General features: G+C 47.1%; 1 protein-coding gene across 1 annotated transcript in view; it reads left to right on the forward strand.

Moving 5' to 3' along the window:
- Nucleotides 1–26,413, forward strand: part of CNGB1 (cyclic nucleotide gated channel subunit beta 1) — a 1,326,699-nt gene that overhangs the window by 841,389 nt on the left and 458,897 nt on the right. Inside the window, exon 23 of the mRNA XM_086945539.1 lies at nt 26,144–26,243. Coding sequence (XP_086801665.1) covers nt 26,144–26,243 — 100 coding nt within the window. The remainder of the gene's footprint in view (nt 1–26,143; nt 26,244–26,413) is intronic.

Below are 26,413 nucleotides of genomic sequence, written 5' to 3' on the forward strand. Positions count from 1 at the left end.
CTCCAGATGGTGCAAAAGTAGGGAAAGTGTTGGATAGCGTAGAGGTTTAAATTACTATTCCAACTCTAAAGGGTGCAACAGTAGGGAAAGTGTTGGATAGCATAGGGGTCAAAACAACTTACTAATAATTAAAACAATACATTTTTTGTAAAATATAACAATTTAATTATTAAATTACAACAAATTAATTTACAATACCAAGAAATAATAAAACAATAATTACCAATTAATAATTAAATAACAATTAACATAAATACAATTAAATAATTATTAAACATTTCCTAACAAATAATAATAAAAAAATAATAAAAAAACCAATACCAAAAAACAATAATTATTATAAAACATTTAGCAATTAATAATTAATTGACAATAATTTATTGAATAACACAAATACATTTAAAAAAATCAAATGTAATTACCAATTCATAATTAATAAACAATTCATTAAAAAATAAAATAATTATTAAAAATCTATTACCAATTAATAATTAATTAACAATAATTTAATTATCACTACTCAACACTAAAACATTTTTATTTAATTACAATTAAATTACTTCCCACCCTATCACCCTATAACCTCACAGCACACTTCAATAATAACTTAATACATTTAATATAATTACCAATTAATCAATTAATAAAAATGAATTACCAAATAATACAAATTAATTACCAATTTATTATTAATTAACATAAAAATATTTACCAATACCAATAAATAAAAATTACATGTTTACTTAATTACAAATAACTTACTTCCCACCCTATTCCCCTATAAACCCACAACCCGCAACAGAAGTAAAATGCAAAATTTACTTAAAAATATTTAATAATTCCTAAAAAATATTTAATTAACTTACTATAAATAAATTACTGCCCACCCTATTCCCCTATAAACCCACAACCCGCTACGGTACTAAAACACATAATTTACTTAAATAAATTATTACTAGCTTTTAAAAATCTAATACATATATTTTAAAATTAGTACAATAATTAACAAACATTATAAAAACAGATATATAAAATAAAATACATAACACTAATATTAATATCGATATTAGTAACATCAATATTTTTGCAATCAATATTACTAGCTTTGATATTAACAAAAACGACATTTCTTACCTTCAAGCCACTATTCTGGTCGTCGATATTCTTGATTTCGATATTCTGTCCCTCCGAAATTATGGACCCAATATTATTGCCTGTCGATATAAAAAATCAATATTTAGACTGTTTACCAGGGCCCATAGGTAGGGAGATATTCTCTTTTTGGGTGGCAGTTAGCCTACCTTCCTGATGCCACAGTTTGAAATTCAAGACACTTTTCAGGTTGCAAATCGGTTTCCCAGTAGTATTGCATTGATTATGTTTTGTTTGTGCCTGTTTTAGAACTTTGGGGACATTAGGCCACAAATACTAACGATTCCTAATTTGCAACACAGTAACCACTCTGTCAAAGAGGAGTGTCAATGCTTCTTTTAGAAGTGAAGTCATCTTGATGAGCTAGTAATTGTAGTAATGTATTGTCAGAGAACACTGTTTAGCCCTTTCAGGGGTTTCATTTTTTATTTTATTTTTTGACACTTGTAGAGCGCACTGTTACCCGGAGGTGTCCTGGTGCTGGCTGATCGCTAGTGGGGATGAGCAGGGGCATTAGCGAGAGAAAAGCCACGTTTTGAGAGCCTTCCTGAACTTGAGTAGGTCGGGGATCTGTCTCAGGTAGGCCGGCAGCGCGTTCCAGGCCTTGGCGGCACCTAGGGAAAGACTTCTGCCTCCCCAGTGAACTTTCCTAATTCTAGGGACAACAACCAGCCCCTGCTCGGCTGATCGTAGCACTCGGGCTGGTTTATACCACTGGAAGAGGGGAATCAGGCAGTGGGGGCCAATGCTGTGCAGTGCTTTGAAGATCACACAGAGTGATTTAAATAGGATTCTTTTCCGCACTGGCAGCCAGTGTAGTTTAACTAGGTCATGGGAGACTAAGGCGAACCTAGACGTGCCTGTGATCAGGCGAGCTGCTGCATTTTGCAGGATCTGAAGTTTGTCGAGGAGACCCTGCTGAGCATTTAGAAGGAGTGCGTTGCAATAGTCTAACCGAGACATCACCAATCCGGTCACTACTGTTTTTTTATGTTCTACCGGAAGGAATGGCAAGACCATCCTGATGGTTTTAAGCACAAAATGCGTAGCGGAGGATAAGGCATTAATTTAAGGCCTGAAAGAAAGGGAATCATCCATCAGGATCACCAAATTTTTTACCTTGGTTACTGGGGTAGGTGGAGGCCCCATTTCTTCTGGCCACCAACGGGGTGACCAGAAGTTGTCTTTGGTCCCAAACAGTAACACCTCTGTTTTTGCAGAGTTGAGCTTAATGCAGTTACCTGCCATCCAATTGCTCACTTCCCACATGCAGCATCTGAACCGATCTGCAGTGGTGTCTAGATCTCCCTGGTGCACTGACACCACAATCTGGGTGTCATCAGCATAGGAAGTATAGAACTATTGGCCTGCGCGCTCTTTGCTGCTGCAATATTTTTAACTGTGCTTATTCTATTTTAAATTACTTGCGCTGCTGGTCATCGCGCCTAGAGCTACTGGAGCTCGTTTATATTGCGCTGTCTTCCTGGTGTCGGCTCCGTAGGCCGGGGAATTTTGACAGGCTTACCTGCACCTTAAAATCTGCTTTCACCCGTATTTGGCGGGATATAGTTAGTTTACCCGGTCCGTCCGCCATCTTGGGTGGGGGTGAAGCTTGTGAGCACTCCGGGTGCCATCTTGAGAAGGTCAAGGGACGCAGGAGGCGGACTTCCGCACTTGGTGTGCTTATTTAAGCCCCCGAGTGCACAGACAGGTCAGAACTATTGGCCTGCGCGCTCTTTGCTGCTGCAATATTTTTAACTGTGCTTATTCTATTTTAAATTATTTGCGCTGCTGGTCATCGCGCCTAGAGCTTCTAGAGCTTGTTTATATTGCGCTGTCTTCCTGGTGTCGGCTCCGTAGGCCGGGGAATTTTGACAGGCTTACCTGCACCTTAAAATCTGCTTTCACCCGTATTTGGCGGGATATAGTTAGTTTACCGGGTCCGTCCGCCATCTTGGGTGGGGGTGAAGCTTGTGAGCACTCCGGGCGCCATCTTGAGAATGTCAAGGGACGCAGGAGGCGGACTTCCGCTCGGTCCAATACCTTTAAGGAATGGTGGACCAAGCGCGCAGCGGTCACGCGCAGCGGGCGCGTCGTAGGCGCGCCAGAGGTAAGCCCGTTTGCGCCCGTTCGCGCAACGGGCGCGCATAGGGCCGCTTCCTCTGGACTTTTGCAATCTCCCCGCCTAGTTTATTCTCGGGCTGCCCTTTTGGAACTAAGACCGATTCAGGCGCCCCGGACTCAGAAGGCTACTGCTTCTCTCCCGTCTCAATCCCTGTCTTGCGGTCTGCTTAATGTTCGATCGCTTTGCAAGCACCACACAGAGATTGCCTTCTTGATTGAATCCTCTGGGTTGGATGTGTTGTTTCTAACCGAAACTTGGACTCGGGAGGACTGCCTAGTTGAATTGGGACTTGCTTGCCCCCCAGGCTTTAAAATCATTCACACCCCTCGGCCGAAGAACAGAGGTGGTGGAATTGGCATCATTTACAGAGAAAAGCTGGGTCTTTTTCAGCTTAAAATCGGTGAGGTTTCGGGTTTTGAACTGATGGGGTTCTCTATTAAAGATCTGGGGAGAACATTGCTTACAGGTGTGCTTTGCTATCGTCCACCGGGCTAGGCACCCTCCCTATCAGATTTCCTTGATCTAATATATGATTTATCTAACACTCACTCTAAGCTGTTGGTCCTGGGGGACTTCAACTTATGGCAGGGGGGTCCACTGGATGGGGCGTTTACAACACTTTGCCAAGCCTTTGGGGACATTCAGTTGCAGCAATTGGTCTGTTCAGCGACTCACAGGGGAGGTCATGTCTTGGACTTGATTTTCGCTGACGCTCAATCAGTAGTGATCAACGATATCTTATGCCAATGCTGGACCGACCATGCACTTGTGGCTTTCTCCCTCTGCATAGGGGATTATACCTCTGAGGCAGCCGGCGTAGGACTGTTGAAACTGGGTAGACCTTGGTCTCGACTTCTCAGTTTATCCCCTTTGCCTTCTTTACTACCAGACAATTTTTGTCTGAGTAACTCGGTGGAGGAAAGCTATTTGACTTTGTGCCGGTCTATTACCGACACGCTAGACAAGGTTGCTCCCCTTCGTAAGTCTCGAGGGAGAGTGAACCGGGCCTCTCCCTGGTATACGGAAGACCTTCGACAGTTGAAGTTGAGTTGTAAACATGCTGAGAGAGCTTGGAGGAAGCAGTATTCACCATCAGCAAAGGCCTCGTTCAGGCTCGCACTGCAGGGCTACAAGGCGCAGATTAAGTTGGCTAAGGCGGCTTTTTTGGAATCCACCTTGAATCAGGCGCCTAATAAATCTCAAGCCCTGTTTAAAATTGTCAGGGACATGTCCCACCCTGTGTGTTTGGCTAACACGGTCCCCGCGTCGCAGGCCCTGTGCGACTCCCTGGCGGGTGCTTTTGAAGAGAAGACTGCTAAGATCTTAGAGGGCCTAAAACACCCCCTGCCCGCTGCTCTCGGCTTGGGAGCTCCGGTTAGCCCGCTCAGTCGACTCCGGCCAGTTGGTCTTAGCCTTGGCTTGGGAGCTCCGAACGGGTTATCCAGTCGACCCCAGCCGACTGACTCTGCTCTCCTATTAGGAGCCCTCGATTTGGGAGCTCCGGTTGGCCTGCCCAGTCGACCCCAGACGGGTGCCCCTGGCCCTGGTCTGGGAGCTCCGGACAGTTCACCCAGTCGACCCCAGCCGAGCGTCCCAGTTTCTAGCTTGGGAGCTCCGGATATTTTTTCCAGTCGACCCCAACTAAAACTTTTTCCCCGTCCCTCCTTTGAGGAATTCTGCAGGCTGGCAAATACGGTGTCCTCTGGCTCTCCGCTTGACCCACTGCCTCTCAAATTTTGGAAGGCTTTCCAGGTGGAACTCTTTCAACCTTTGAATTCCATCTGCCTCCAGTCTTTGGAGTTGGCATCTGTCCCCGAGTGCTGGAAGCTAGCAGTAGTGTCACCTCTGCTCAAGAAACCAACGCTGGACCCGACCTGTCTCTCCAACTATAGGCCAATTTCCTTGCTCCCTTTTCCTATTAAGATCATGGAAAAATGGGTGACCCGCTCACTCTCCGGCTTCCTGGAGAATATCGGATGGTTCGACGAGGCACAGTTTGGCTTCCGCCCCAGGCACGGGACGGAGTCCGCGCTGGTAACCGTATTGGACAACCTTCGTTCGCGTGTCGACAGTGGTCGGGCAGCCTTTTTAGTGCTGCTCGACATGTCGGCCGCGTTCGATACGGTCTGCCACCGGACCCTTATCAGGAGACTGGAGGAGTGTGGGGTCACAGAGGATGCAAGAGACTGGCTGATATCCTATCTTGGCAGTCGGCAACAGTTGGTCTCGCTCCCTCCATTTCATTCTGAGCCAAGGAAAGTAGGGCAGGGGGTCCCACAGGGCTCGGCCATCAGCCCTATACTTTTTAATCTGTACCTCCGCCCCTTGGTCCAGCTTATAAAATCTTTTGGTGTCTCGGCTTTTAACTACGCCGATGACACCCAGCTGGTCTTTTCCCTGGAGGGTAATAATGCGGTCTCGCTGGAGATATTTCATCGCTGCATGGCAGCCACAGCGAACTGGCTACGGGCCAACTCCTTACAAATTAACAGCTCAAAGACGGAGGTGCTCTACTGTTCCACAGATCGGATCTCGCGGGTACTTCCAGAGAATTTCTGGCCTGCCACCTTTCCCGAGCCAGTGTCGGCGGCGGAATCTGCTCGCAACTTGAGGGTGATCTTCGGCCCAAATCTACAGCTTGACATGCACGTCAATAAAACCACTTCTACGTGCATGATGCTGTTACGCATGCTGCGTAAAGTTCTGCCCCTTCTCCCCGCCCAAGCTAGGCCGGAAGTAGTTTGCGGTACCATACTAAGTCGTTTAGACTATTGTAATGCGCTACTTCTAGAGGCCCCAAAAAATCTGGTGGGGAAGTTACAACGGGTGCAGAATATGGCCGCCAAGTTGGCTCTCTCACGCCCTAGGTCTAGCTCTTCTACTCTAGCTTTGAGAGAGCTACACTGGCTCCCGGTACACCTGAGAGTGCTGTATAAAGCCGCGTGTTTGGTGTTTAAGGCAGTACATCAACTGGGCCCAGTACCTCTGCAGAACATGTTCACCTGGTATTCTGCCCCGCGACTTCTCCGCTCCTCTTCGGCGCATTTGCTGGTAGTCCTGAGGTTTCAGAGAGTTAGGATGGGTGGCTGCTCATTTAGTGTTGCAGCGGCCAAACTTTGGAACTCCCTGCCACTCTCTCTGAGAAGCCACAGGGACTACTTTCCGTTCAGGAAAGCGTTAAAAACGCATTTGTTTCCTAAAACTGTTGAGTAGCGAAAAGTGCACCGCTCAAGTTCAAAGCGCCAGGATGCCCTTTGGGTGACAGGACTGCGCTCTACAAGTACACAAAATAAAATAAATAAATAAATAAATAAATAAATAAGTAAGATTAAATCCAAAGGATCTAATAATTGGCGCCAGGGTAGAGACGTAGACATTGAACAAGGTCGGACTGAGGGATGACCCCTGGGGGACTCTGCAGGGGAGCATAAATGGCTCGGATTCGAAGTCCCCCAAGGCCACCGACTGAGTCCTCCCGGCCAAAAAGGCTTTTAGAATATCGAGTGCCTTTCCCTGAATCCCACTGGCCCTCAACCGGTCCACCAATAGTTTATGGTGGACCGTGTCGAAGGCCGCTGATAAATCAAGCAGGATCAGGGCGCCTCTGCCCCCGGCGTCTAGCACCATTCGAATGTCTTCGGCAGATTTTATCAGTGCCGATTCTGTGCTGTGTCCGGCCCTAAATCCGTGTTGGGATGAATCCAGCCTTTCTCCAGAACCTAGGAAGTTACTGAGCTGTGTGTTCAGTATGCCCTCCATGATTTTGGCGGGGAGGGGGAGCCTGGCGATGGGACGAAAGTTATTTAAGTCTGTGACATCCAAGTTGGATTTTTTTAACAGGGACAGGATAGACGCTTGTTTCTAGTGCGAAGGAAATTCCCCCTTGTCTAGCATGATGTTGAACAGGGGAGTGAGTCCAGATACAATAGTGACATGGGCCATTTTAGCGATTGTGGCTGGGCAAGGGTCATGGGGGGAGCCGGATTTTATTCTCATGAGCCGACTAGATACCTCCTCCTCCGTAATGGGGGAGAAGTTGTTCAAAGATTCAAAGTTCCTGCTAATTTCCAAGTGCGTAGCAGGGGTAAGGTCCGAGGCAGCGGACATAATTTGGCTGTTTAGTGGGTAGAAAATATTTTCTACCTTGCTCAGGAAGAAATTGGCTAGGTCCTGACATAATTGGCGACTAGGTGGTATTTCTATAGGTTTAGGGGCTGCCAATGAAGACAGTGTGCTGAATAATTCTTTAGGGGAGTTGGTAGCTTCTTTAATGCGCTTGGAAAAAAACTCGCATTTGGCCTGGTGGATCCTTTCCTTATAGGCTTTCAGTTCTGCATTAAGTAGTTTCTTGTCCTCCTCCCTGTAGTTTTTCCGCCATGTTCTTTCTAATTTTTTACAGCGTGTTTTGTGGTCCCTGATTTGTTCCGTGTACCATGGGGCCGAAGGGTTAGAACGGGTAGAGCTAAGTGTGACTGAGGGTGCTAGCTGCCGACAGGCGTCATCTAGCCATCTAGAGTAATTTGTAGCTGCTTCCTCTACATTATTTGGGGGGGGGGCTTAAAAGATGATGTCAGCAGGTCTGTTAGCATTGTGCCTTCTATTTTTTCCATTTCCTGATCTTTTTGAGTGGGATTTTAGCTTGTGTGGGTTTGGCAATGGGTGCTGAGGTGATATTGAAAAAGACTGCCTCAGGATCCGACCAGGAAAGTGGTAGGACTGCCGTCACATCTAAGTTAGGAAGTGTAGGAAGGTACCTCCTGACTATGGTTGCCCCCAACTTTTTGCCCTGTGTTTTAGCTGGTTTTTGACATAGTCGACCTGGGGCCCTGCCAATCAGGACCCCAGGCCTACTGCTCTCTCTGTAAAATGGATTCCATGTACCCTAGGTGCATTTCCAATTGGTACTGGGCCACCTTATCAGACCCTGTAACTCAGGGCATAGGTGTACCCAGGGCCTACCAGGGGCTGAAGCATGTATTATGCCACCCCTGGCTGGCCTCCTAAATTTGACACAACTGGCTGCATGACAGCTGGGGCAAAGTCGTGTAATCACCCTTTGCTGTAAATATAGTATACCTATATCTAACCCTAAAATGGACACACAGATTCCTATCAGTCACTCCTATGGCAGGCCTTGACAATCCTGAAGGCAGAGTGCTTGGAATCGTGTGAGATGGTGCTCTGGCATGAGCTGAGCCTGTCTGCAGCTTGCAGAACCAAGTCCTAATAGCTGTTCCATGATATCGCATACCATATACTCTTAAGTGCATTATAATCCTCGCGGTTAAATGCTATCTTTGGTATTGCTTTATCAAAACATGTCGAGTAAGGTGTCATACGAATTGGAATACTAACCCCTCGCCAATTCTGGCGACGGGGTTAGCATTCCACCCTTCTAGAGGGACACGACATGTATGTAACTGTGAACCCCGGTTAAAGTTAAACGAAGCCTCAGCTCCACAAAATGGATGCTGCCACCACAGACACGAGTCTGACCCCCTGCAGCTGGGAGTCCTTCCAGCGAGGGGAGCCTGGACAAAGGGTTTCCTGTCAGGGGCGGTGCTAGCACCGTCCCAGACATGGTTTTGTGTATCCTGGGTAGGCAGGGCTTTTCAGGAAGGTGACTGCTGAGTGGCACCCCGGTGCTCACTACGCATAGGCCGGTCAGAACCAGTTCCAGGGGCACACCAGCCCCTGGCCTGGGGAAAGTCCGGCATGGCAGAGGGGTGTAACCACCCCCCTCCTAGTCCCACCCATAGGCAGGACCTAGTCACCGGGTCAGCCCCCTTTTTTAGTATAAAGATGGGAGCGGGCCCCCTGTTCAAATTAGATCATCTTTGGAATCAAGACACGACTTTCTGCGAAAGGACATCAAGATTTCTTCTTCAAGATTCTCCCTTGTGGCTAAGGAGTAGTCACCCTGCATCAAGCGGACACCATCCTAAGAACACTGCGGTCTGCTGCAAGTCCTTCTTCACGAATCCGACGACCTAGCTCGACGAGACCCGGCTTCCCTGGCACCTCTGACCTCTACTCACCTCTACAGCAAAGCTGAGAACTGTGAGTGCGACGAGACCTCGAGGGACCGACGATCGCCAAGACTGCACGACTTCTTTGCAACAAGCCCACCGTGTGCTCCACTGGTGAGTGCTTTGGGGTCCGAGAAGCCCCAACCCTGAGCAGCTCCAGCACCGAAGATCAGCCCTCCAGCATCTCCACGATCTGCGTGGGGCCCTTCTGCTTTTGAGTGCTCACCGCGCTGTGTGGCTACTAGCCGGCTGGCTTGTGGCCTTCTACACGACGCCCGACGACATCACTGCTGCTGGTCTGGTTGCTCCAGACTGGCCCTTGCTTCCTTCTTCAAGAGAGGCACCCCGGACCCTCCTGGTCCATTCCAGACGCCATTTTGAGTCCACCGCGTGGGCTTGAATTTGCCAAGGCTTTGTTGCCCAACCCTGGGTCCAGCGACGCCGACAGCTTCAATCTTCGTGGGACAGCTCGCTCCTCCATCCTGGTCGCCGACAACGCCTCCTGGTCCGTGAGATCTGCGAGCACAGCGTCACCCACTCACCTAGTCGAGGTGGCTATCATCCGGTGCCCTCCTGGTGCCCACTGACTACTGGCTAGTAGTCTCGAACTTGGTCCCCTCTGCTTTCAGGTGTCATCTTCCTTCGATCCAGGCTTGGATCCATCGAACTTTCTTCACTGGTCGCCTGCCAGCAACTTCTTTCTTCCAGGCTCCTGGTCCGTCTACGAGGATTCCCGACGTCTTTTGAGACCTATGCAGCTGCAGCCCCTGGGCTAGGTAACTTCGGCATTTCGGTGCCCCAGCATAGCCTCACTATCCAAGGGTCAGAATCCACTTTCGTTTTCCTCCTACCAGGTCGGGTTCGCCCGAGAACACTAACTTTGTCATTACTAGCTACCATAGACTTTGTCCCGCATCACGCGTGAGAGTGCACACTCTGCACCCGAGTCCCCTAGGCCTCCTAGAAGTAATCTGAAGATTCTATAGTGAAGTCCTAGCGATTCCTAAGCCTATTAGTACTGTACTTACCTGCTAGTAATTTCGCATTCCACTTTCAGAGTATAGGGTTTTCCGTGCCCCTCGGGCATTTGTATATACTGTGCTAACTTAAGTATTTTCGTAAGAGTTTTGTTTTGTGCTTAGTACCCTGTCCTCATAAAGAGTACAGGGCTGTTGTGATCTTAATAAATACACTGTTTATTTTCATAACACTTGTGTGGTGTCCTTTCACTTGGTGTTCAAGGGGTATATGTGTGGTATAACAGCTGGCTTAACACGCCCTCTCGAGTCTTTAGCCTTAGACTGCTCGTATCCACGCTACTAGGATAGCTGGTCTATAAGGTTGACTTACAACCAATCATCAATAAGGGTTGCTGGACTGATACATAGTGTTCACTAGAATAGTGAGCACTGCATATCAGGCCACCTTCTCACATTGGTGAGCAGCGGTTGGGATTTGAGCTTGCTGTTGTTTTACCACACGTATCCTAAGAATATCTTGTTGAAAGATCACATAAGTACTGTTAGGTACATATAACTTAGCTTAGAATACTCTGAGTTCTACTGAACTAGCTGTTGCAGCTCCTCAAGGCTTAGCACACCTTGGCTGCAACTCTTAGCAAGGGATCAGTAGGCAAACACATAGTGTAGGTAGGTGCATCACTTGCACCACACTAGAAACAGTATGTCAGACAAAGGAGGAAACTCTGAGTCTCCCCTTGTGTCAGTGGGCCCTCCACAGGTCCTGCCTTCCAGACATACTGTTCTTAGCTTCCATGAGTTACGACAGGTGTGTACCTCTAGGAAGATTAAGCAGGGGTCTAACCCCACAACTTCCTTTCTGATTGGTCTCTTAGAGACTTATGATGCCAGAAAAGCTGAGAAACTTCTTAGCTCTTCTAATCCAGATGGAAGCATGCCTCCCCTTGAGGGAACCAGAGGAGACCCTGACCTAATCCACCTCTCAGCTGAGACTGAAGAGGGGGAGGAAGATGAGGATGAGGATCAGTTGTCAGGGGATGAGGCAGATAAGGGACAGGTAGAAGTCAGCAGACTAACCAGGTCCAACTTAAGCAGACATGAGATTGGTACTGGGGGACCCCTGGGGCCACTCTCAGGTCAGCTTAACATTGGGAATGGACGAGTTAGGTCTCTATCAAGAGGCTCTAACAGATCCCTTCGAACCAATGGCTCTCACATCTCTTCTCACAGAGGGATGACTTCCCCTCAGAGGAGAGTGTATGAAGCTGAAGAAAGGGCAGTCAAACTGAGGATTGAAAGGGAAGAACTTGCCCTGGCCAAAGAGAGACTTGCCTTTGCTAGAGAGCAAGAATTATGTGGGCTACAGCCCACTGGTGGCAGCATTGTACCTAGCAATAGGGAAAGGAGTTTTGATACAAAGCACCTGAATAAGATAGTGCCCCCCTTTAAACAAGGGGATGACATCCACAAATGGATAACTGCTTTGGAGAGGGCCTGCACTGTGCAGGGTGTTCCCCAAAGTCAGTGGGCAGCTATCTTGTGGCTCTCCTTTGATGGTAAAGGTAGATATAAGCTCCTCACTGCTAGAGTTGAGGATGCTAACAATTACCAAGTCCTGAAGAATACACTGGTTGATGGGTTTGGTTTAACCACTGAACAATACAGGATGCTGTTCAGAGACACCCAGAAAACTCAGTCTCAGGATTGGACTGACTTTGTTGATTGTGCCACTAAGGCTTTTGAAGGCTGGCTATTGGGTAGTAAGGTTACTGATTTTAAAGGATTGTACAATCTAATTATGAGGGAGCAAATCTTAAATAATTGTCAGAACCAGTTATTACACCAGCACCTGGTAGACTCTGATCTGACCTCTCCACAGGAATTGGGTAAGAGGGCAGACAAATGGGTCAGAACCAGGGTCAGGCCTAAGAACCAGGGTGGTGACCAAAAGAAGGAATCAACCAAGCCTCAAGAGAAGGGTGGGGATAAATCCACAGAGAAGACTTCCCAAGTGGAAGCATCTGTCCACCTATTTGGAACAATCAGGCTGCCTCGATCCATCCCAGTCAGGCTTTAGGCCAAAATTCAGCACGGAAACGGCCTTGCTGTCGATAACAGACGATCTCCGGCTGTACCAGGATAAAGGTTATTCTGTAATCCTGGTACTGCTAGATTTATCGGCAGCGTTCGATACTATTTCCCATAACATCCTTATCGAACGCCTGTCTGAGAGTGGAATCGGTGGTACTGCACTGGAATGGATCAGAAGCTTTCTCTCCAACCACACCCAATCTGTCACCATGGGTGACTTTAGGTCGGAGGAGGTTAACATCACCAAGGGGGTTCCACAGGGCTCATGTTTGAGCCCGACTTTGTTTAACACCTATGTGGCCCCCTTGGCAGCTGTAACCAGAGCTTACGGATTCCACCCAGTATCATATGCTGATGATACGCAGCTGCTCTTCCCTTTTAAACATCTTACACCGGAGGTAATACAATCTTTCTCCGATGGAATGAAGGCAGTTGCAAGGTGGATGTCCTCCAATTTCCTTCAATGCAGCGTTGGAAAAACGGAGGTGATGCTTTTCGGCGATGTAAAGGTCCAATGGTCTCCTGACTGGTGGCCTCCCGATCTAGGCCCGGTTCCTGAGCCCAAAACAGTGATCAAGAATCTAGGAGTCAGATTGGAACCAGAGTTGACTATGAAACATCACGTCACCATTACTGTAGGAACATGCTTTCACGTCATAGGTCTCCTTCGGAGGATCTTTCCTTTCCTCCCTGATACTTATAGGAGAACCCTGGTTCAGGCTCTGATTATCAGCCGTCTTGATTACTGCAATGGTCTCCTGGCAGGAGCTAATGAAGAGGTTCTTAACCGCCTACAGGTGGTACAAAATACAGCAGCGAGGTTGGTGCTTAATGCACCTCCGAGGTCTCCCTCCAGACCTTTATTGCATAAACTACACTGGTTGCCCATACGGCAACGAGTAAAGTTTAAAACCTGCTGTATTATTCACAAAGGCCTTAATGAATTGGGACCAGAGTATCTAGCTACAAAATTTGCTCCATACGCTCCTACTCGCACCCTTAGGTCTGGCGAACAACTTATGCTAAAAATTCCCAGAATTACCAAATCCAGGCAAGGAGGTAGGGCGTTGTCTGTGGTAGGCCCCAGTTTATGGAACTCCCTCCCGCTTTCCTTAAAACAGTGCAGGAATCACCTTCAGTTCAGAAAATGCCTGAAAACTTTTCTGTTCAGCTCATGCTAAACAATTATCTGCTGGTTCATATGAGGCCTCGATTATAAATCATCTTCCATGTGGCTTCTTTTAAGTCTCTTATCCCAGGTGTCAAAAGCGCGGAGATACTCCTCCGGGGGTCTATTCATAGCGCTATATAAGCACGCAAATAAAAATAAATAAATAAAGGGCCCCAAAACTCCAACAAGGGTGGTGGGTCCCAGAACACTCCTTCAGAACAGAAGAAACCTTATTGCCACACCTGTAAACAGATGGGCCATTACAAAAGTGATGCCAAGTGCCCTAAAAATAGCAATAAGGAAAACATACCCCCAGGTAATACTCCTAGACCTCCTGTTACCACTAGTGGTAATCCCCCAGGTGGTGGGAGTGCCCCCAAGAATGTGGTGGGCATTACTTTGGGCAATCAGGAGGACTATGGCCTAGCCAGGTCCCCTGACCACACTCTTGTCTGTGAGACTGTCATGGGGTTTGCCAACTTCACTACTGGACCCCACATTTTGGGAAAGTATAGACAAGAGGTCCTAGTGAATGGTCAGAAAGTTGAGGCATTCAGAGACACAGGGGCCAGCATCACCATGGTGATTGACCATCTGGTCCCCTCTGCTCAACTGACCCCTGGTTTTACTTATCAGGTGACAGACATTCATGGAGTGAAGAGAAGGCATCCCATGGCAGTAGTCAAACTCAGCTGGGGTAATGTCACAGGGCCCATGAGAGTGGCAGTGACAGATAACCTACCTGTAGATTGCTTACTGGGGAATGACCTGGAACTCTCAGCATGGGCTGAGGTGGAGCAAGAAACTCACTCCAGAATGATAGGCCTATCCAGACAGGTTAGTGGGGCAGTAATAGCTACAGCCCCAGTCCAAGCACCATTCCTCCCTGAAAAGGTTGGAAGGGCAGTGGTAGCCACTGCCCAGGCTCAGACAGACTTTCCAGAACAGGATAGGAGGGCTATGACAGTCACAGCCCAAACGCAAACTGAGTGCCCTCCTGAAAAGGTTGGCAAGGTTGAAATGGTCTCAGCCTCTACTCAAACAGATAGTGAGGTTGTGAAGCCTGAAACAATGGATCACTCCACTCAAACAGAGAGCATGGAGGAGGAAGAAGAGTCTTCCCCCTCCCAGACACTAGGTGAGAGCCAGCCTCCTCAGGGAACTGACTCTACCCCTGTTGAAGGAACTGCCCCAGAGGTAGTCAGGCCTAGCCTGGCAGAGCCCCTGATGGCAGTGGACCCTTCCCAGGTGGGACCCAGTCTGGAGCAGGTAACCTGCACCTCGCTACCCTGCCTCAGTCAGCCCAGGGCTGAAGAAGTCAGGGAGGCCAGTGGTGGACCCCAAAGGGCCCCCTGTCCAAAAGAACCCCTTAATCAGCAGATTAGGATCACTGAAGCTGGTAAACCTAGCCAAGTGAAGATAAGTCAGACTCCTGAGGGATCCCCCTTAAAAGTAGTTAGGGACCTCCCACAGCTGGACACTGTTGGGCACAGCCAAACATGGGGCCTAAAAACCCCAGACCTGACCTGTCCCTCCAGTAAGCCAAACAGAGGGACTCAGCCTCCAGCTTTAGGTAGCCAGAGGCTGACCCTGAGAGCTCAGTGCATCTCAGCTAAAGAAAGAAAGGCACACATGATGAATGGTGATTGGAGGAAGTTGAGCCCAAAGGTAGAGGAGCCTCACTTCAGCACTCCATCCCAGCATCAGCCTTCTTCCTTCCCAAGACACACCAAAGGCAGAGATTCCCTATGGTGGAGACCCTCAGATACCCTTAGGGTGAGGGGTTGCCTAGTGGACCATGACACAGGGGGAAACCAAGCCAGAGCTGGTCCTTCCTTATATGGCCACTTAGGTAATAGAGGCTTACCTGGACAAGGATAGCCTTATCTCCTTTCGTTTGGGGGGGGGGGGGTTGTGTAGGAAGGTACCTCCTGACTATGGTTGCCCCCAACTTTTTTCCCTGTGTTTTAGCTGGTTTTTGACATAGTCGACCTGGGGCCCTGCCAATCAGGACCCCAGGCCTACTGCTCTCTCTGTAAAATGGATTCCATGTACCCTAGGTGCATTTCCAATTGGTACTGGGCCACCTTATCAGACCCTGTAACTCAGGGCATAGGTGTACCCAGGGCCTACCAGGGGCTGAAGCATGTATTATGCCACCCCTGGCTGGCCTCCTAAATTTGACACAACTGGCTGCATGACAGCTGGGGCAAAGTTGTGTAATCACCCTTTGCTGTAGATATAGTATACCTATATCTAACCCTAAAATGGACACACAGATTCCTATCAGTCACTCCTATGGCAGGCCTTGACAATCCTGAAGGCAGAGTGCTTGGAATCGTGTGAGATGGTGCTCTGGCATGAGCTGAGCCTGTCTGCAGCTTGCGGAACCAAGTCCTAATAGCTGTTCCATGATATCGCATACCATATACTCTTAAGTGCATTATAATCCTCACGATTAAATGCTATCTTTGGTATTGCTTTATCAAAACATGTCGAGTAAGGTGTCATACGAATTGGAATACTAACCCCTCGCCAATTCTGGCGACGGGGTTTGCATTCCACCCTTCTAGAGGGACACGACATGTATGTAACTGTGAACCCCGGTTAAAGTTAAACGAAGCCTCAGCTCCACAAAATGGATGCTGCCACCACAGACACGAGTCTGACCCCCTGCAGCTGGGAGTCCTTCCAGCGAGGGGAGCCTGGACAAAGGGTTTCCTGTCAGGGGCGGTGCTAGCACCGTCCCAGACATGGTTTTGTGTATCCTGGGTAGGCAGGGCTTTTCAGGAAGGTGACTGCTGAGTGGCACCCCGGTGCTCACTACGCATAGGCCGGTCAGAACCAGTTCCAGGGGCACACCAGCCCCTGGCCTGGGGAAAGTCCGGCATGGCAGAGGGGTGTAACCACCCCCCTCCTAGTCCCACCCATAGGCAGGACCTAGTCACCGGGTCAGCCCCCTTTTTTAGTATAAAGATGGGAGCGGGCCCCCTGTTCAAATTAGATCATCTTTGGAATCAAGACACGACTTTCTGCGAAAGGACATCAAGATTTCTTCTTCAAGATTCTCCCTTGTGGCTAAGGAGTAGTCACCCTGCATCAAGCGGGCACCATCCTAAGAACACTGCGGTCTGCTGCAAGTCCTTCTTCACGAATCCGACGACCCAGCTCGACGAGACCTGGCTTCCCTGGCACCTCTGACCTCTACTCACCTCTACAGCAAAGCTGAGAACTGTGAGTGCGACGAGACCTCGAGGGACCGACGATCGCCAAGACTGCACGACTTCTTTGCAACAAGCCCACCGTGTGCTCCACTGGTGAGTGCTTTGGGGTCCGAGAAGCCCCAACCCTGAGCAGCTCCAGCACCGAAGATCAGCCCTCCAGCATCTCCACGATCTGCGTGGGGCCCTTCTGCTTTTGCGTGCTCACCGCGCTGTGTGGCTACTAGCCGGCTGGCTTGTGGCCTTCTACACGATGCCCGACGACATCACTGCTGCTGGTCTGGTTGCTCCAGACTGGCCCTTGCTTCCTTCTTCAAGAGAGGCACCCCGGACCCTCCTGGTCCATTCCAGACGCCATTTTGAGTCCACCGCGTGGGCTTGAATTTGCCAAGGCTTTGTTGCCCAACCCTGGGTCCAGCGACGCCGACAGCTTCAATCTTCGTGGGACAGCTAGCTCCTCCATCCTGGTCGCCGACAACGCCTCCTGGTCCGTGAGATCTGCGAGCACAGCGTCACCCACTCACCTAGTCGAGGTGGCTATCATCCGGTGCCCTCCTGGTGCCCACTGACTACTGGCTAGTAGTCTCGAACTTGGTCCCCTCTGCTTTCAGGTGTCATCTTCCTTCGATCCAGGCTTGGATCCATCGAACTTTCTTCACTGGTCGCCTGCCAGCAACTTCTTTCTTTCAGGCTCCTGGTCCGTCTACGAGGATTCCCGACGTCTTTTGAGACCTATGCAGCTGCAGCCCCTGGGCTAGGTAACTTCGGCATTTCGGTGCCCCAGCATAGCCTCACTATCCAAGGGTCAGAATCCACTTTCGTTTTCCTCCTACCAGGTCGGGTTTGCCCGAGAACACTAACTTTGTCATTACTAGCTACCATAGACTTTGTCCCGCATCACGCGTGAGAGTGCACACTCTGCACCCGAGTCCCCTAGGCCTCCTAGAAGTAATCTGAAGATTCTATAGTGAAGTCCTAGCAATTCCTAAGCCTATTAGTACTGTACTTACCTGCTAGTAATTTCGCATTCCACTTTCAGAGTATAGGGTTTTCCGTGCCCCTCGGGCATTTGTATATACTGTGCTAACTTAAGTATTTTCGTAAGAGTTTTGTTTTGTGCTTAGTACCCTGTCCTCATAAAGAGTACAGGGCTGTTGTGATCTTAATAAATACACTGTTTATTTTCATAACACTTGTGTGGTGTCCTTTCACTTGGTGTTCAAGGGGTATATGTGTGGTATAACAGCTGGCTTAACACGCCCTCTCGAGTCTTTAGCCTTAGACTGCTCGTATCCACGCTACTAGGATAGCTGGTCTATAAGGTTGACTTACAACCAATCATCAATAAGGGTTGCTGGACTGATACATAGTGTTCACTAGAATAGTGAGCACTGCATATCAGGCCACCTTCTCACAGGAAGGTTGGAGAAAATACCATCCAGAGTGTGTCCTGCCTTGTGAGTCGGACCGTGGACCAATTGTGTTAGTTCAACCCCCTGTAGTCGATCTAGAAGAACCTGCGTATCAGGGTCTGAGTCTTTTTCGAGATGAAAGTTAAAATCCCCTAAGAGTGTAAAGGAGTTGGCACAGATTGCTTCCTCTAATAGACTGCTCAAAGCTGTGAGGAAAGGAGCTTTAGCGCCGGGTGGCCTATAAAGTAGTCAGCCTCTAAAAGTAAGGTGGTCGGAGAGAGTAAAATTAAAAATCATTGCTTCCTCTATATTGGTCGCACCGGAATTTACTATCCCTCTGAGGGATTTATGGTAGATAATGGCCAAACCCCCTCCTTTTTTCCTCTCTCTGTTCATTGTGAGACAGATTTAATCCTGTGGGGTAGCCTTAACGATGTCTGGACCTGAAGCCGCATCTGTCCATGACTCCGTAATGAAGGCGATCTTGACTTTAGAGTCCTGTATAAGCTCCGCCAGTTCGGTACTATGTTTTACCAGAGATCTGGCATTGAGGAGCATACATTTGGTAATAATGGATTTGTTTGTTTCTGGATCCGTGCGGATGGCCTTGGGGGAAGGTAGGGAATGCCAGAGTACTTTGGGAAGAATTTGTTTGTAGTTGACACAGTGATGGGGGAGGGGCTGACGGTCGTCTTCCAGTGCAATGGTGGTGCATAGCCATTGTGCTGTGTGCTATTCATTGTAGGATTGTGTGGAGGTTCATGATTATCCACTGATTACAAACACATATAGTGGGCATAGCTAGAGGCCCTCATTTTACAGCTTTATTCTTTTCACCATTGTTTCAGTGCACATTGTGTATTTTATGTGTAATTTCTGTGAATTTGCTTACCTTTTCGATTGTAAATATATTTCTGAGTTATTAGTAAAGTGTTCTGCACCCACACATCTGACTCTACTTTCACATCCTTGAGTGCACCTGTGATAACTGTGTTGCACTGTCCATATATTCACCCTACCCCATATCCGTCAAGCCTGGCCTTGAATGCCCAATCGCGTCTATATCAAAAGAGTCTTAGTGAAGCCAACTTTTTATCGCAAACCCAAGACTTGGAGCTTTGGTTGAAAGCGACTCGTTGCATTCTCACTTTTCATGTGCTTGGTTGCTACTGCAGCTCTAGGTCCAGGAAAGAAAAATCTTACAAGTGTTTGCTTATTTTATAGGTTTGCAGACAGCATGTAAGTTCACTGCCTTTGAGGAACTCAGTGAATGTGGAAAAGGGAAGGGCTTTGGGTTTGACCAAGTGTAGTTTCAAATCACCTAAAAATAATTAATCTGAAGAGTCTCTAAATTCCTTAGATGCGTTCAATATATGTATTAAAACATTTTATCAATGGTAAATACTGTTGAAATTCATTAGGTTGAAGTTTGTTGTTTGAAGACTGACCACAAAGCATTTGAAAGTGGAACGATTAGTTGTGAATGTTGTTTTTCATGTTAAAATGTTTTTGCAAACTTTATGGCACCTCCTACACTATTTCGGTTCTGTTCAAGATGTAGACTGGATTAGCCTGATGAGAGGAGAAGATCAATAATGTTCTGTAGACGGTATTGAAACAGTTTTCAGGCATTATGATTATGTTGATGTTGTTGTTTGTGGTGGTGCCCAGACTTGCCATTAACAATTGAACCTAAGAGCTATGAGGCCAATTACGATGGCGGGCGGACAAAGTCTGCCCGCCATCGCAGCTTCAAAAGGGACCGCCCGCCATAGGTGCGGCAGTCCCGTTATACGGATTAGGATGCACCGGCCTCATTGGCGGGCGCATCCTGTATTTTTACATCGCAGCCGGCGGCAGCGCCCGCCACAATGTAAAAATACATGTTTTGCATTTGTATGTACAATGTGACAGGCACCTTGCGTGCCTGCCACCTAGTAAATGCAAATGCAGGGGGGTACCTTAGGTATCCCCCACCTGCAGCAACCCACCCCCCCACCCCCTCAGGGGCCTGAAAAGGGCCCCGGAAGGCATTCTCCGCCTGTCTTTTTGCGGCTGGATTTCTGACGAAAAAGACAGGCATCATAATGCCCACGACGGTGCCTACACGGCACCGCTGCCATTGCCCCATTGTACCGTGACCAGCAAGGCAGGCGGAAAGGGACCGCCTTGCGGGACCGTGGCGGCGGACTTTCCGTCCGCCACGGTACCATTCCCATTCCCACCGCCATCCTAATTTGGTGGTGGGAATATTCAGGCTGATGGCGGGCAGATCACCACTGCTGGGTTGACAGTTCTCACCGCCGGTCCGGCGGTGGCGGACCCCCTGCCATCATAATAGGCCCCTAAGCTGTTTTTTGTAGATTTTTGGATGACAATTAGTGATAGCTAAACTTTGATTAAATTGTACCACTGTAGTAGTCTTCTAGCTGCCTAGTATTACTAGTATTACTAGTAATTTTCATTACTCCAAAACTAGATCCTCCTCATTATATTTAAAACAATGTAAGGCTAGGTCCTTATCTCCAAGATAAGGCACTATATGATATGTCCATAAAGATTAATACCCATGAAATAGCTTATGACCTTAGTCCTTCCACTCTGTCTATGCCTGTTACTCTTCTCAAAGACACTTATTTATATCACCCTTGTGTGGGAACGTCCTGTAATACAATACTCAAAATAAGTAGCAAAAGACATTTTTGAGATGCTTTAGAAAGGGAATCGAGGGCTGTAACAAGGACGATCTAGATTCAGTATAATTAAAATGAATGCTAAGAAATTTTAGTGTTATCTTCTCATCATCTCCTCCTCAATCAAGTTCGAAACACATGAGGATAAGCCAAACCAAAATACCCTCTGCTGACAATTGCAAGAACATTAGGTGGATATAAAACCTTTAAATCCAAAATAAAAGGATACATCTGTTATGTATGTACCCTTGAATCGGACACCATTCAAGATGGTTCCAGTCTGTCCTGAAAAGAGATCTAAATGATAATGCTAAACAAAAGTGTTGAGAGGCTCCCAAAATTTCAAATCCCAGACATAGGAATACTCCTTGTTTTGGCACATTAGGGGGCCTATTATGATGGCGGACGGACCCGAGTCCGTCCGCCACTATAGAGTAGGAGGACCGTCCTCAGGGGCAGCGGCGGTCCCTCCGAATTTGACCGCCACCCAGGCGGTCACATCCTGTATTTTTATCATTGTGGCGGCTGCTTGAAGCAGCACCCGCCGCAATGATAAAAATGTAAGTTGTGCATTTGCAAGCACAAAGCGGCAGGCACCGCGCGGTGCCTGCCGCTTTGTGCAGGCAAATGCAGGAGGGTACCCTAGGTACCGCCCCATGTGCACCCCCCACCCCCTTCACCCCTGGGGGCCCGCAACAGGCCCCCCCCCAAAAAATCTGTATGCCTTTGCACGGCGGAAATGCCGCTGTGTAAAGGCATGTTCCTCCAGACATCCTAATATGGCTGGCGGTGTCTGATAGACACCGCCAGCCATGTTAGTGCTTTTCCGACGCGGACGGGAGGCGACCGCGGCGGAAAAGCTGCGGACTGAAAAACGATCCCCCAGCCATCCTAATCTGGCGGGGGGGTTTCAGTCCGCTGCGGATTTCCCGCATCCTCCGGGCCGGCGGTGGATTCCGCTGGCCCAGAGGATGCGGGAAATCCGCAATCCTAATCTGCCCCTAGGTTGGCATCCCTCTAGCACACCTGCCCAGGATTCCTAAAGGAATTATTAACTTCACTGATTCATATGCTTTGGAGATCACCATCTTGACTCACTTATGAATAGTCAATGTAGAGGGTTTATATCTTGTATTTCCTTCCTCAAACATAGCATAAAGAAAATGCCAGAAAGAGAAGGACTTAGTGCTCGCTAATTAGATAAATTAAGCTTGCCATACATTTAACAGTGCCATCTAACCTCTGAGAAGTCAAGTTCGGAAAAAAAGAGAGAGAATTTTTCTTGTTCTAAGTAAAAACTAGAACAAATGTTATGATATAGCCTGGACCTGGTCTTAAAATTACTTTGTCAAGCTGAAGTCTGAGGTATGATTCATTAATAACCATTTCCCCAAATTCTCCTAAATGGCAAACAGATATCATTGCCTGTAAAAAAAAGATACCTTTACAAATAAGAAAGGAAAAGCCACAGAATCTATTGTGTCGAAAGGATGAATTTGCAGATTTTGTAAAACTCAAGGAAGACCCCAAGCAGAAATGTGTGCGTGAATTATTGGCTTACAGTGTTTTCAACCAAACTTACCACTTCCACTAAAGCCAACACTATGAACTGTCACAGCTCAAATGCCATATGTTAGAATATAAGGAAAGAGACTGATAGATCTTTCAGAAATTATTCCCTTAAAATGTCTATTATCTTGATAGAATCAGAGATGGTATAAAAACCCTGGACAGAGCACCACCGTTTAAAATGCTGTCTGTGCCTATTATATGAGGGTTAGGTAGAAGGTCTGCGACTGTTATATGCATTCAGCTACCTCTCTTGAATAACCCACCTGTTGTAGAGTCAACAGCTCAACCTCAAAGCCATCAGACAAAGTCTAAGAGAGCTACTCATGGAATAATTAGCCACAGTAACAGTCTTGGGGATATAGAAAGGTGAATGGGAGGAACATTCACCAGCCTGTTTTACAGGCAAAGCAATGGCTTCCTGGGCCAACAATGGGCTAATAGGGTCACCTGGGACCTCTCCTGCTGAATCTTCATGAGCACCCTTTAATGGAGGGGAATTAGAGGAAATGCATATGTGAGACCTGAGGGCCACCTGAAAAAGAGGATGTCTTTCTTACATGTCATGGACATTTTGATGAATTGTATAATTGGGGATGAAGATCAGATACAAATAGATCTAACCATGACACTCTTTAATGGAAGAGTCAAGTTACAAAACAGATCTGGTTAGAGATTGTTCACCACAGTCTTCTCAGAACCTTCTAAGAAAGAAGCCCCCAAGAACATCATTGGTTTCAACTGGGACCATTGACGCTTACCTGAGCTCTCCAGAATGGCCCCCACCTCATCACACTGACATATGTGGTCATAAATATGGATGGAGGTGGCTCCAAGGACACTGCCTTTGTGAGGTTTGAGTGCACCAGCAACCAAGTCATTTCAGTTCAGATGCTTCGGAAGACAAGAACCATCATCTCCAAATTCATGAAAACATGATCCCAGTGAGACAGATGAAGATATACCAGTGGTATAAGGTGGCGATGTGACCAGGGAGCTTTGACTTTTTTAGCTGACATGAATTCCTGAACCTGAAGTGAATGCTTTGCAGAAGCTACTTACTGACTAGCAGAGCCACTATATGATCCTGACTGGATGGAAACTCCCCCCGATCTGTATGGAACTTAACCTCTAAAAAGGTGTAATCTGGGCTTGTACTATATGTGATTGTTCCCTGTCCGGGTGAAATCTGAAGTTCTGCAGAGTGTGAATCATTGTGGATGCATCCCCCTGTGCCTTAAAGAGATTAAGGATTTCTGCATTTAGAAAAACATGGAAAGTGCAGTCGGCCAGAAAGGATTTTAACCAAGTAAGTGCCGCCTTTTGAAGGGCGAGTTGAGCCAATCTATCAATATTCTTGTCATGATCACAGTGTCAAAGGCCACACTGAGATCCAAGAGAATCAGTGCCACCCCTATCTAGCAGTTGACGCAGGTGTTCCCTGCCTTGTAGCAGGGCGATTTCTGTAGTGTGATCAGCTCTAAACCCTGCATGGGAGGGGTGGAGGGCTTTGTGAGAAGTTGGCCTGGTATATGATGTCCACTAATTAAAGTAGGCTCCTTGCACCAGTCGAACAACCCATATGGTGATTTAAGAGGTCAAAGATAACCTTGGAAAGTTATCCAAGTGGTAGCTGTGGAGAGCAGTCCTAAGGCTTAGTTTTGAAGGACTGTTAAGCAGTTTGCTTTACCAGAATGCAACCTTATTGTATTGGTTAAATGAAAGGAGAACCACACAGTAGTTATAGAAATATGTATTTATTATAATAACCCACTCTAAATACCTTGTAGTATCTGCTACACGCAGATAAACACAAAGCACACAATACTGTAGCACAGAAACAGATGTAAGTAGCACTAATACACAGTGGGCTCTGGGGGAGACCAAACCATATACTAAAATAGTGGTATAAGAACCGTGACTCGAGTCAAGACAGCATCTAGAGGTTGTAAAATCACTGGGACCCCCAAGATAAAACGCGACGTGCAGAAAGAGAAAAAGTTATTCTTATTTTTTTTTTTAAACTCACTCACCAACCTGGTTGGTGGCCTGCTTCATCATCGAGTTCCCACCAGATTAGCCGAATGCCACTCGAGTGTGCTTCAACGCCTGATTACAGTGGAGCAGGTTGTTCAATGACAAAGGTGCAAGTGTGTAAAGAAAAAGTATAGTGAATTAAAAATATCTTTATTGTTCCCTGAATTTTAATATGGAGCAATAAGACAAGATTAAAACAAAGGGGCATATTATCAAGGACCGGTGTTAAAATTATCGCTGCTTTACCGTCAGGAAACAGCTGATAAAACGGCAATAATGGGCTTGATAATAAGCCTTTGTTAATTCCCATAGAAGCCCATGTTTTGGTGTTAACATGAGCTTCTATGGGAATTACCAAGGGGGTATTATCAAGCCCATTATCGCTGTTTTATCTGCAATTTCCTGCCGATAAAACTGCGATTATTTTAACACCGGTCCTTGATAATATTCCACGAAGTGTGATGCCAGTGTAGGTTAAATTGGCCTAGGGCATCTGAATAGTGAGAGTGGTGATAAAAAGTCACGGTCTGTCTGCCTTTCAGCCTTCTGTGAAAGGTAAAGTGTATTAAAGACTAAACTTTATCTGGCCCCATGGAAACCGTGGGAGGGTCGGTTGTAGTCAAACAGTCATCAATCCGCACTTCCCGCCGTCCTACCTAGTAATCGCCCGCACGGAAACCCGTAAGTACGCGGTTTGGTTTATATGTGACTCAAAAACGGGTACACCTTAGTGCATGCATACCCTTCCGGTCACGATTGAGGTCCTGAAGAAAGCCTAGCAGTATCATTCACAGGCTGAAACATGTAGACCGTGACTTTTTATCACTATTCACACTATTCAAAAATAATGAGGGTGTGCAGCTTCTAATATACTATTTATTATCATTGTGAAGTGTGTGGAAGGGCCATGACTCCCAAGGTGATTTTGTATTTATGCATATATGGCGATATACTTGGAGCTGTGTTAAAAAAATTCTTAGTTTAGCCCTCCATGCTTTCCATGTAATGTATTAACTGTCTTTTATTCTCTATGAGAAACCACTTTTTAAAAACCAGTGACATTTTTGATCTGCCTGTTTATGCTTAGGTAGCTTGCCTCTCAGTACTGACATTCACTGGACCTCCTAGGATTGGACTTGATGGGTGGGATGGGGGTAAGGCCGATGATAATTTAACACCAGGTTATATTGTGAGAGTGTGGATATGCTGAGAATATGTACATAGGACAGCAAGGGCTGGGATCAGTGCTTAGAAGGTCATATTTAATCATCAAGGAAGTCATGCTCTCCGAACTTGATGCTTCCTTAGATAACCATTTGAGTCACTCCTGAGACTTGAAGTTTGTTAGCTTTTTCAGCTTTATCAATTCCCCATGCTTGCTTGTATCTTGAATGTGAGGCTATAACTCAGATGAAAGATTCCAAAGAGACTGTGCATGTACATTATCTGTGGCACCATGCTTCTTATTTGATTGTATAGAAATTGTAAACGATTGCAGAGAATCGCTTCCTCTTCTAGAAAATCACTAGGGAGCAGTCAGATTTTTTTCAATTAATTAAACATTTGAAGGAGTGAATTATGATACATGGAGAGGCTTCTCACGCTCAATACATCTAGCAATTACATTTAATAATAGCTCTCCCTTCTTTAATTTTTGTTGCAGTACACTGGTGGAAGAGGAGCCCGCAGTTTACTTTGACACATCTGCTCCGAACCTTGAAGTGGACACCCAAACAATATTTCAGACAGACAGCTTTGCCCAGGTGAGAGTGAGCATTGCTCATCATACAGAGTTGGTTTCCTCATGATCACCCACAGTGACTGTGGTGGTGTTGAATAACATACAATGAGTATTTATGATGTGCATATTAATCCCAGGATGGGGGTCTTGATATTGTCTGAAAAGTACAGATGTTTTATTGATCATAGAAGG

The sequence above is a fragment of the Lissotriton vulgaris genome, chromosome 12, assembly GCF_964263255.1.
Source record: "Lissotriton vulgaris chromosome 12, aLisVul1.2, whole genome shotgun sequence".
NCBI lineage: Eukaryota > Metazoa > Chordata > Amphibia > Caudata > Salamandridae > Lissotriton > Lissotriton vulgaris.